Source organism: Eulemur rufifrons, chromosome 14 (genome assembly GCF_041146395.1).
Source record: "Eulemur rufifrons isolate Redbay chromosome 14, OSU_ERuf_1, whole genome shotgun sequence".
Taxonomy (NCBI): Eukaryota; Metazoa; Chordata; class Mammalia; order Primates; family Lemuridae; genus Eulemur; species Eulemur rufifrons.
This window is the reverse complement of record NC_090996.1, coordinates 15,524,000-15,536,519: the sequence shown is the minus strand read 5'-3', so window position 1 is coordinate 15,536,519 and position 12,520 is coordinate 15,524,000. Positions and strand designations below refer to the sequence as shown.

The 12,520-nt window shown below is 44.9% G+C and overlaps 1 protein-coding gene across 5 annotated transcripts in view; it reads right to left on the bottom strand.

The window, feature by feature from the left end:
* IQCE (IQ motif containing E) overlaps positions 1-12,520 on the bottom strand; it is a 57,521-nt gene that overhangs the window by 28,953 nt on the left and 16,048 nt on the right. For all 5 annotated transcript variants that reach the window (XM_069486634.1, XM_069486635.1, XM_069486636.1 and 2 more), the window contains exons 7-12: positions 11,871-11,941; positions 5,360-5,473; positions 5,206-5,256; positions 1,705-1,775; positions 662-734; positions 330-379 (exon numbers count right to left, since the gene is read on the bottom strand). In XM_069486634.1, coding sequence (XP_069342735.1) covers positions 330-379; positions 662-734; positions 1,705-1,775; positions 5,206-5,256; positions 5,360-5,473; positions 11,871-11,941 — 430 coding nt within the window. The remainder of the gene's footprint in view (positions 1-329; positions 380-661; positions 735-1,704; positions 1,776-5,205; positions 5,257-5,359; positions 5,474-11,870; positions 11,942-12,520) is intronic.

Below are 12,520 nucleotides of genomic sequence, written 5' to 3'. Positions count from 1 at the left end.
TAAGTGTCTTCCTAATAAAGTAGATAAACTTTGACAAATAGAATTTTCTAATTCTAAGCTGGAAGATGCTATATAGAATACACAATTAATGCATAGAGCACTGAACACGTGTCAGCTGTCAACAAGTGGTACTTGTGAGGGAATGTCTGTAAACAGCCCACATGGAAACATCTCAACTGTAACCAGTAGTCAGACAGGTGTAGTGCTGGCACTACTGCAAAGGTAGGGCCGCGTGTGCCATTTCCCCGTGATGACTACACTGCCCTTAGAGTAGCTCCCACAACATGCGGACAACACATGAGACCTGGCTCCCAAACAGATCATCATACTTCTTTCCTGTAGTGTCAGAACTTGCCAAGAGAGTCTGGAGACGATGGATCTGTAAATATCAAATTACAATGCATTAAAAACACAGAACGAGCATGAAGACTTTCCTCTGAAAAATCTGTAATCAGATTCCTGATTACTGCCTAGCGGCAAGAAGTAAAAACTAAGTTTCTGTGATTTATTTTCAAGTCCAGCTGAAAGAGGAGAACAGGCCCCCAAGAGTGTGGCCCCAGGGCTGCCACCTGGCCTCAGCCCGTCACCCTGGCCACGGGCAGACTCTCCCCCCACGCTCCATCCCGCCCTTGCCCACTGCACCGCTGAGGGGAACACACACCTCCTCGTAGTATGTCTCCATGGCGATCCTCATCTCTTCCAAGTTGGTGGTCTTCATATCAGTCTGGAGTTTGCTGAAAACCCAAGTTCAGAGTTAATGTGGGAGTGCCAGCATTCCCAGAGGACAAAGTAAGAGGAACGGAGTTTCCCAGAACATTCAGAGAAGGACTGGCTTTGGAAGAGAACCACGATGGGCAGGAAAAACCCTGAGCTGCCCCTCAATTTGTGGCCTTGAACAGATGAGTTGTCTTGAGGTTGACGGGAGAATTCCTCACACACAAGTGTCCCTTCTGGGTCAGACCAGCCACTTCCCAAGGTGAGAAAACAGACTCCTTAAAGATGTTCTCCTCTAAATACGGTGCCGTCTTTAAAGACTGGATTAATGGTGAAGAAAGACCTCAGACCTGAGGGGACAGACCACCTTAGGGGCAGGCGGGGAGAGGAACTAGCTTTGCAAAGAAAAGAGAATCCCCTTCCCCCTTGTGCTGTCAGCACTGTCATCCACTCTCAACGCACAGCAGACTTCAGATAAAAGGCATCAACACAGAAGTGAAAGTAAAGTCACAGTTCAGCACTGAAACAGAGAAGAAATCAGCAAATAATCACATTTATTTTAATTGACAAAATTCAGCAAGAAATGAATGAGGGGAGAAACTATTACAGTGTGAATAGGAGACTTGAGGCAAGAGACATGTTGCCTCAGTTTTCCTTAAATAAACCCAAGCGCAGTCAAGAAGGGCTCTCCCTTCACACTAAAGAGACAGGTAAAGAAATGTTAGGAGCCACAGCAAAACCAGCACAAGGACAGCACGTGACTAATTCATCCTGGAAGTAAAAAGTGGTCCACAGAACACTACGGAGAGAAAGCACTCTCAACTATACCAAGAAGTTAAAGGGAAATGCTGTTCCCTAATGAAATTTGGAGGGAGTGCAAATAATACCAAAAAAAAAGGCAGCTCCCTTGACCTCCATTTTTTGGGTGGGAATGGGGACAGGGCACGGGCCTGGCGGGAGGGCAGCGGGGCAGGAGCAGCGCGGCCGTACCTGATGGTGGCGTCCTTCTCCTTGCACTGCTGCTCCAGCTTCAGGATCCTCTGCTTCAGCCCATTCACAACCTGCCGAGAGAGCACTGCGTCCAGTCTGGCCATTTCCAAAGTCCGCCACCTCCCCGAGACTCAGCTACCCAGATCCCTAGGCCAGGCTGGCTGTCCCCTGCAGGTGACCCGCAGCCTCTGCACCTCATCCCTGCCGAGAGCCATCCCCTCTTGCAGACCACAGGCTCAGTGAGGAGAGACGGGCCCCCGCCGTCCTGCCCACTCACTGCGTGGCACTGAGTGGGTAACCGAGAGGGCACAACGTCCTGCTAGCACAGGAGGTGGCCCCTTGGTCACACCAATAGGCAGGGCCTTGCCCTGAGTACAGCACATGCCTGGGGGGAGCAGGATGCGCCCTCAGGTATTTAAATAAAGGAAGCCACCATGGTCACTAGGTGGACAAACCACTGCCCCTAGCCCCCCAGGGCAACTCAGGGCTCAGTCTTCCACGGAGAGAGCAGGGCTGACAGGGACAGCAGCCTGGGAGGGTCCCGATGAGACCCTGTACCTTCACCTGGGGGAGGAAGAACAGCTCCACTGGTCTCATCACTTCCTTTTCTATGCATGTCTCCTTTGGGGAGAGAATACCCTTATGTTCCTTAGAGAACATGCTTTTTCTTTTGAACAGACAACTTTTTATATAATTGGATTTTAAAGTAGCTTTAAATTATGTTAGTAATATTTATTTTCTTTAAAAAAAATTAAGCCATTATAGACAAGGCTAAAATATTCTGACCCTGCCACTCCCCTCCTCACCCAGCTAAATCCTGTTATCAACACGGCGTGCCCACGTGCACGTCCGTGTGCGTGCCCTGGAACTAGGGCTTGCCATTTACAGAAGCGGCACTCTACCACATGGAACACTCAACAGCCCTCCTGGTGATCCAGCCCGGCAGTCCCCGTGTATCTGTGTCAGTCCCCACGGTATGACACACCACATCGGGTATGACACACCACATCGGGTATGACACACCACATCGGCTCTGACACTTAAGTTGTAACCACTTTTGTTATTATAATCAATCCTTCAACAGAAATCCTTGGCTAAGCCTTCCTGTACACGTATGCAAATGTTTTTCTTTCTCTCTCTTTTTTTTTTTGTACTAACTGCCCAAAGCACAAAATGCAAATATTTCTTGAGGGCAGATAATAACAAGTAGAAATGTTCAATCACGGGGCACAGCCACCTGGAAGGACAATTTGCTGTGGGCATTAAAATGAATACTGCACATACCCTATGATCTAGAATTTCTACTTTTAATAAACTTCAGTAAAACACACACATACATCAGAATAAAAGTACAGAGTCCTTTCTCTATAAAAGTACCCATTATTTACAGAATTCTACCTCACCCAAATTAATCAAGTAGACATTTCTGTAAATAGCTGTACTGTTGTATATTGTTTTAAAAAATTCTTTTACAAAAATGTTTTGAGATAGCTATACTCCACTTTGAATGATCTCGCCTCAATTTTCTCAATTTATGGGCAGCTATAAATATCCTGTGCAAATAGCTTTCTGTATTGGATTATTTTCTTGAGCCACAGTCCTAAAAAGAGCAGTATTAGATAATGGTAGGCGCAAGTTTAAATATCATTGCCTTGCACAGTTATACTATTAATAACTTAAAATGCAATGTCTAAGTTCTGAGCATACGTTTTCTAAACTCTGCCAATATTGGTTTTGATTGTGTTAATTTTGCTGCTTTAAGGTGTGAGATTTTACTCATAGTAATTTAAAATAATTTCCTGGCCAGCCCTGGCAACATAGCAAGATCCCATCTCTACAAAATAAATTTTTTAAAAATTAGCCAGGCAAAGTGGCACATGCCTATTGTCCTAGCTACACAGGAGCTGAGGCAGGAAGATAACTTGAGCCCAGGAGTTCGAGGTTGCAGTGAGCTATGATCAGGCCACTGCACTCCAGCCTGGGTGACAGAGCGAGACCCTGTCTCAAAAATAATAATAGTAATAAAATAAAAATAATTTATTCATCAAGTATTTACTGCCAGTGAAATGCTAGGGACTGGGACAGATCCCACCCCTGCCTTCACAGACCTTGGTCATTAACTAGGAACCCAATCTCTCAACCTCAGTTTCCTGATTTTAAAAATGGGGATGGAAGTCCCTAGTATAAAAAACCAAATGAGATCATGTACATGTGGAAATTGAACAACTCTGCAATGTTTAGGATTTGCTATTATCCAAAAAATATTTTCTTGTGGAAACACATGGATTCATTCACAAGCATTTGTTAATAATTTACTTTGTGCTGTTCTAGGTACAGAACTAGGCTTTAATCATATATATCAAATATATAATGTTTATATAGTCTATATATTCTATTTTAGAGCAGACTGCTGTTTTTTAGAGATTTATATAGCATTCTTATATATTCTGAACAGAAAACTTTGTTGTCTTGTTCAATAATCCTTCCCCCACCCCAATACAGTGATTCCATCTTAGTCTCCTGGGTTTTTATTATATAAATTTCATGTTATCAAATCCATTAATAACATCATTAATATTACCTTATTCTTTGTATTCAATAATCTCAAAATTGTATCCCTTTATTTTCTTCTGGCAGTTCCCAAAGGTAATTCCTTGACTCAGCTGAAGCCCACTGAGGTACCTTTTCCTCCAACTGCTGTGGTTTATTGCCAGGTGCTAACCATACTATGGCTCCATTTTCTATCATTTAGTTTCCTTCAACTTGTTACATATTATTACACAGTATATGACGGGCAGGGCATCTGTATCTACTTTAAAGACTTCATTCTACTGGGTTTCGCTTTTGTGGTTTTTTTTCCCCAAATCATCTTTTATTTATATAAAAAGGACATACTTAGCAAAAGACACACTGAGAAGAGTTGCTGTGGCCCAGGAGACAAGGCAGGGAGCTTCTGAGCCCTGCTGGGGGTGGAGGTGGCCTGGGACAAAGTGTGAGAAGTGCTGGGGAAGGGCTGGTGGTGGGGGCCACAAACAGGAGAAGGCCCCAGTTGGGTCAACACTGTCAGCAGGTCATGGTGGGACTTGCAGTGACCTCACTGCTAACACTTGGTGGGGACAGTTAGTGCTGCCAACTAGAGTGAGAGCTGCCCCCGGGTTCCCGGAGGGCACCCACCAAGGGACACGTGCTTCTCTGTTTTAAATTGGTATCACTTGTTAAGCATAATGTATTTTTTTTTTTTTTTTTTTTTTTTTTGGTACGGTAGGGGAGTTGTCCATTTTTTCTACAGCGTTTGGTTTGGCCTCTGGGGTAAGTCTGCTGGCCCCCTGCTCCTCCCGACAACTCCTGAAGTGTCTTCCGGTAATCCCCACGGTGCCACGGAGAACAGTTTCGGGGAGTCCTGCGCCCCTCCCTCCGCCTGCTACTCCTCTCGTACCAGTGGCTGTTCCTAGTAGCCGGGCCTCAGTGCAAGCCTCTCTTCCTGCTGCAGACTATACTCACCCAACCGGAATCAGGCCTTTTCTCTGCCAGAGTCCGAACAAAATCCGAGCCCTGTGGTAAGCAGATTGAGACGGGAAGACGGTGTTCAGTTTGGCTTCCCCCGCCAGTCGGACGCCTGCAGGTGGGAGCCCACCACGAAGGGCCCGGAACTTACTCGGCTGGGATCCAAGAGCTGCTCTATCTGCCGATCCTTCCTGCTATTTTCCTCTTCTAAGCGCCGAAGCTTTGTCCTCATCAGATCCACATCGTTTTTCTGCATGTGTAATGACTGCAGAAAAGAAGGACCACGCACGCACACACCCACCCGTGCACACACAATGTACACACAGACACCCGGGGAAACACTCAGTTGGAGAGGAATTTTAAAAGCTGCCTGGGTCCCATGCGGGGCACTGTGTGTGGCAGGGGGCAAAGGGGAGGGCCACATGGACATCACAGTGAGGGGCACTGAAGGGCCCTCTTGGCATTTAGTGGGCGGGGACCAGAGGAGGCAAAATGCCCTGTATGTGCAGGAAAATCCCAAGCAACCAAGAATTCTCCCACCCAAAATGCCAACAGCACCCTCACTGAGAAACACAGCTCTCGAGAATGTACCAGCAAATCAAAGCTGTGAACACTGGCTCTGGAAAGCACCAGTGTCACATGTTCTCTTCCATGACCACACGAGAAAGCCTGTTTTTGTCACACCACACATCACTAGAGCTCATCAAAGGCTAGTATTTATTTCAAATGCTGATCCTCCACTGAGGCTCCGCTGGAGTAGCAGTGCTCCCAATCTTCATCTGTGGATGAATCTGTCACCAATCCGTGGTGAATTACAGGGGGAAAAACCACTGTGTAGTCGATTTTTCACAAAATTCAGTTTATTCAATTTCTGTAACTATTTTGAAATTATATCCTTCCTATTTTAGACTTATATGGTCCTTCTATAAAACTGTGATGGTAGGGTATTTTTAATTTTTGTTTTTAATGTCTTCACTTGAAAAAACTTTTTACTAGTCTGTGAAACCCAAAAGCCTAAAAAGCAAGAGGTTAAACGCCTCGGGCAGGCTGTGCCGCAGCTCACGGGCTTCCAGCATCGCCCACATCGAACTGGCCGCTTCTCTTGTGAATGGCCTTCTCCTTTAAAGGGACTTGTGGCCTCTGACGAGAGACTACATGGCTGAGCAAAACCAGTCGCCACCACCAGAAACGACCCAAGTGCACAGCCCACGAGTGGCGGCCTGGTGCACCAGTCCTCGGCAGGACCGTGTCCAGGATCGCTGCAGACAGACCTACGGGTTCGAGCAGCACGATGGATAACTGGTACTCAGTGAGTGTTCGCTGAATGAATTGGCTAATGCGCAGCCGCTAAGACAGACAGGAAATCTAATAACGGGAATTCTACTTCCAGAAGTATGAGGCAGATTCACCTTTCCCTATTCCTGCTGTTAGCAGAGCTGAAAACCCCGGGCACGTGTATAACGCAGACACGGGGAGACTCTGACAGGGGGCAAGAAGAAGGCAGACGGGCTGGGGAGCGGGGCCAGGATGGACACAGGGAGCACCTTCAGTTTCCTTTTTGCCTCATCTGGACTGGGTGCTGGAGAAGCAATAACCTGGAAAGCCAAGGCACAAAGGCCACGAAAGCCCCAAGAATCACCTCTTCTCTCTAGCAGAAGGACCGGGAAAAGGGCAGAAAACTTACAGCCAGTAACTGCTCTATCCCAGACAAAACCCCAGAAATCACTGTGGTCACCCTGCCCCACGGCTGGGTGGGGAGCCTAGATGCCCTCCCCTTCCCAGGTTGCGTCAAGGTGCCCTCCCGTTCTATGCTGTGATGGCTCAGAGGAGGCCTAGTGCGGAGTTGGGACTTCCGTCAGGGAAGGCCGCGTGGGGAGATACGAGGGGTCCTTCTCTCCCAGCCTGGGTGGTTCTAGCAAAGGGCTAGCGGGAGCCGAACTCCCATCCCTCCCTGCAGTAAGGAGAAGCCTTCCCCATGTGGGTGTCAGTGAAGGCCGTGTGGGAGCTGGACCTCCAACCTACCCGGCAGGAAGGAGGTGGTGCCCCTGTGTCACCCACCAGAGCAGTGTCAGAGGAGGCCTGCTAAAACACGAGATTTAACTGGTATCTGGAGTCTCAAAACTTAATTCTCAAAATGCCCAGGTTTTAACTGCAATCGCTTGTCAAGCACCAAGACTATCTCAACCTGAGTGAAAACAAAACAATCAACAGATGCCAACACTGAGATGGCAGAGGTTAGAATGAATAATCTACAAAGATTGAAAGCAGCCACCATAAAAACGCTTCAGTGACCAATTATGGACATACTTAAATGAAAAACTAGAAAGTCTCAGCAACAAAATAGTAGATATAAAGAACCAAATGGAAATTACAGAACTGAAAATAAACTAACTAAAATAAAACTCAGCGAAGGGCTCAACAGCAGAATGTAAAGGACAAAGGAAAGAATAATGAACCTGAAGACAGAGCAGCGGAAATTACCCAATCGGAATGCAAGAAAATAAAGAGGAAACGGAACAGAGCCTCAGGGACCTGGGCCACTACAACAAAAGAAGCTAAGAACAGTTTTAAGAAATAATGACTGAAATTTTCCCAAATTTGACGAAAGACAAACCTGCGGATTCAAGAAGTTCAGAAAATCCCATACAGGATAAACCCAAAAAAATCCACATTAAGACACATCATAGTCAAACTTCTAAAAAAAAGAGAAATAAAAAATACTGAAAGCAGTGACAGAGAAACAACACCTTAACTTATCTAAACGGGAAAAACAATTTGAATGATGCTAAATCTCTCACCAGAAACCATGGAGGCCTGGAGGAAGTAAAAAAACATTTTTCAAGGGATGAAAGAAAAGAACTGTCAATCAGTGGTGAAGGGGGAAATGTCTTCTTTGCCTCCCAGATGAAGAAAAACTAAGAGAATTTGTCACCCACAGACCTGCTCTGTCTACACTTACACTTGATCCTAGCCAAAAGGCCGAGAAGTGATAGACCTACTCTATCTAAAAGACTGGCTAAGGGGAGTTCTCTAAACAGAAAGGAAATGATAAAAGGAATCTGGGAACATAAGGAAGGAAGACAGAACAATGGAAAAAATATGGGTAAATACAACACACTTTCCTTCTCCTCTTGAGTTTTCTATATTATTAATTTTTTAAAATAACTGTTTTTTTTTTTTTTTTTTTAGAAATAGGGTCTCTCTCTGTCACCCAGGCTAGAGTGCAGTGACATGATCATAGCCCACTATAACCTCTAACTCCTGGGCTCAAGTGATCCTCTTGCATCAGCCTCCCGAGTAACTGGGACTACAGATGCGTGCCACCACACTCGGTTAATTTTTGTTTCTTATTTTTTATAGAGACAGGGTCTTGCTATGTTGGCCAGGCTCGTCTTTGAACTCCTGGCCTCAAGTGACCCTCCTGACTTGGCCTCTCAAAGTGCTGGGATTACAGGTGTGAGCCACTGCACTGTCTAAATTATATTTGACAGTTGAAGCAAAAAATTATACAACTGTCTGACGTGGTTCTCAGTGTATATAGAGGAAATATTTAAGACAATTACGTGTGAGTTGAGGAGGGTGAAGGCCATAAAGCGAGGTGAAGTTTCTATTCACTCAAACTGTAGGACGTCAATATTGGTAATTGTGATGAGTATGTGTCTGTATGTGTATATACACGTATGTATATAAAACAGAATACCTATAGCAACCACTAAATAGGTTATAAAAGGGAGGTGCACTCAAAAACACTACAGAGAAATCAAAATGGAATTCTAAAAAAATGTTCAAGTACAGGGAGATAAAAAATGAACACAGAGAAATGCATATAGACAGAACAGGGGGGGACTTTAATTCATAAATAACTACAGTATATGTAAATGATCTAAACAAACCAATTAAAAGAGATTGGTGGCTGGTGCAGTGGCTCACGCCTGTAATCTTAGCACTCTGGGAGGCCGAGGCGGGAGGATCACTTGAGCTCAGGAGTTCGAGACCAGCTTGGGCAAGAGTGAGACACTGTTTCTACTAAAAATAGAAAAAATTAGCTGGGTATGGTGGTGTGTACCTGTAGTCCCAGCTACACAGGAGGCTGAGGCAGGAGGATCACTTAAGCCCAGGAGTTTGAGGTTGCAGTGAGCTATGATGACACCACTGCACTCTAGCCTGGGCGACAGAGCGAGACCCTGTCTCAAAAAACAAACAAAAAACTCCACCCTTCTCTCAACAATTGACAAAACAGCTAGAAAGAAAATCAGCAAGGATACAGAAGAGCTCAATAACACCATCAACCAACAGTATCTAACTGATATTTAGGGAACATTGCACCCAGCAATAACAGAATACATTTTCTTTTAAGTCAAGGGCTATGCTGTGTGAAAAAAGTCAACCTCCAAAGGTCACACACTGTATGACTCCATTGATAGAACATTATCAAAATGCCAAAGTTTTTTTTTTTTTTTTTTTTTCTCGAGACAGAGTCTCACTCTGTTGCCCAGGCTAGCGTGAGTGCCGTGGCATCAGTCTAGCTCACAGCAACCTCAAACTCCTGGGCTTAAGCAATCCTTCTGCCTCAGCCTCCCGAGTAGCTGGGACTACAGGCACGCGCCACCATGCCCGGCTAATTTTTTCTATATATATATTTAGCTGTCTATATAATTTCTTTCTATTTTTAGTAGAGATGGGGTCTCGCTCTTGCTCAAGCTGGTCTCGAACTCCTGAGCTCAAACGATCCGCCCACCTCGGCCTCCCAGAGTGCTAGGATTACAGGCGTGAGCCACCGCGCCCGGCCCAAAATGCCAAAGTTATAGAGACGGAGAACAGATTCATGGTCTCCAGGGGTTGGAATGGTGAGAAGGGAAGGGATACATGTGGCTAGAAAGGGGCAGCACCAGGGACATCTCTGTGGCACTTTGATGAGGCGATGCTGATATGAGTCTAAACGTGGTGACAGCGAACCACACCCACATGGTACCAATGACGATTTTCTGGTTTTGACACTACACTACAGTTAGTAAGACGTAACCACTGGGGAAAACTGGGTGGAGGGTCTAAGGGACCTCTCCATACTATCTTTGCAACTTTCTGGGAATCTATAATTATTTCAAATAAGTTTTTGAAAAATGGCCTATACTTACTGATCTCCTACAGTATATTGGGTATTTTACTAAAGCACATTCATGGATTATTTTACTGAATCCTCACAATAACCCTATGAAATTAGTACTATCATCATCCCCATTTTTTAATAGGAAACCAAGGCACTGCTTGCCACAAAAACCACTCTGATGCTCAAAATCCCAGAGCAACAGAGTACTAAAATCAAAAGTCTCTCATTTCTGAATTTAGAAGTCTAGGCTGATTTTACCTAGAAATCCATGATGGTAAATTTAAATATAAGTCACCATCATTTTACCCAGAGACCCATTTCTAGCCCCAAGAAGATTCCTTCCAAGAGTGCTACTGTGGTGATAATTCAGAGTTTCAGGGACTTTCAAAGTTCAGTTAGTACAGTCTTCTAACCAAAATGAGAATTCTATCTATAACATCCCTGACAGGTAGTCGCTGAAATCTCTAAAGACACGGAGTACTCATTGCTTGGGCAGCACTGTCCCGTTAGACAGCCTTGTGGTTTGCGTGCTCTTCTCATACAACCTAAAATCTGAGTGTTTGCTCTGGACCAATAGAAGACTCTGTCTTTTTCACAGCGTCCTATACCAGGTCCTCCTAGTGTTTCCCCAGGCTCCTCAGGTGAGGTGGCTTCCAGACCCCTCTCCATGCTCTGGGCACACTGGCTGCCAATGCCCTGCTTAACCCCTGGGGCCCGCACTGGACACAGCTCTTCAGATGCAGCTCGACAGTGGGGACAGCAGGTCTACAAACAGACTCAAATTCTGGAAGGAAATGAAGCCATAAAATTTCTCCAGGGGCACAAAAATATTTATGGATATTAAAAACCAGTGTGATGATAGTGATGGTGGCAGTGATGATGATGAAGTACTTCAATGCAATTTATACTGTAGTGACTGGAAACAGCAGGACGATGATGATGATGGTATCTTTCAGTGCAATTCATACTTTAGTGAATGGGGGAGGGCAGGAGGCAATAAAGAGTCTTGGCCTTGGGAGGCAGATGACTTTGAATTTTGGTTCTGCTACTGGTTCACCTTGGACAGACAACTAACTTCTTTGAGTCCCAAGTTCATACCAGATGATGCTGTAACAAATGGCCCTGCCTATCTCACAGAGCCTCTGTAGAGACTAACTGAGACAGGGCATGTGAGATGTCTTGATAACACTAAGGAATTATATGAATGGAAGGTTACTGTGATAACAACATCAAACGACCTTATCATAATGCCAACCCTCGAGATGCAAAGGGACTCTGAAGTTAATCTAGTCCTTACCCAGTCTTCGCCTTCCTGCTGGAGAAGTAGAGCACAGGTGGAATGTGGACCTTATTGCCTTCCATGCAGCTGGTGCTACAGGCCTTTATTTAACCAGAGTCCCCCAGCTCCTGAGCCATTATGCCATGGTTCAGACTCAGGTGTGACTCTAAAGCCAGGTTCTTTCCACATGGAAAATCCCAGACACTGACTGTTTAACACATCACTATAGAAGGCTTTTGCCAGTTAAAATCAATAAAGAGCAGATAGAAATACTACCTTCTTTAACTCAATAATCTCGTCATACATATCTTCTTTCTCTCTGTAGACGGGAATCCCAGGGACATGACCTACAGGAAGATACACAGATCTCTTAAAAGATTATCTGAAAAGTAGAAAGAACTCTTGGCTCTACCTTAAGGATAACCTGGAAGTTATTAATAATAAAATTACCCTTTTAGAAAAACAGAAAAATAAAAAAGCAGAAGAAAACTATTTCAATTTTTTTTTAAGAGATAGGGTCTTGCTTTGTCATTTAGGCTAGAGTGCAGTGGTGCGATCATAGCTCACTGCAGCCTCGGACTCCTGGGCTGAAGACGTCCTACTGCCTCAGCCTCCTGGTTAGCTGGGAATACAGATGCCAGCCACCATGCCTGGCTCATTTCCTTTTCTTTTTTTTTTTTTTTCCCATTTTTTAAGACACAGAGTCTCACTATCTTTCCCAGGCTGGTCTCGAACTCCTGGCCTCAAGCCATCTTCCTGCCTCAGCCTCCCTAGTAGCTTATTTCAGTGCTTTTAACCTGATCACGATACTTTTGCAGAAAACAAGGAAACCAAAAATGGCAACAATATACAGAGAAGGAGCAAAACAAAAATAAAGATGGGAACACAGTTTAATTAAAGTAAAAGGATTACAGAAGGGAGTCACA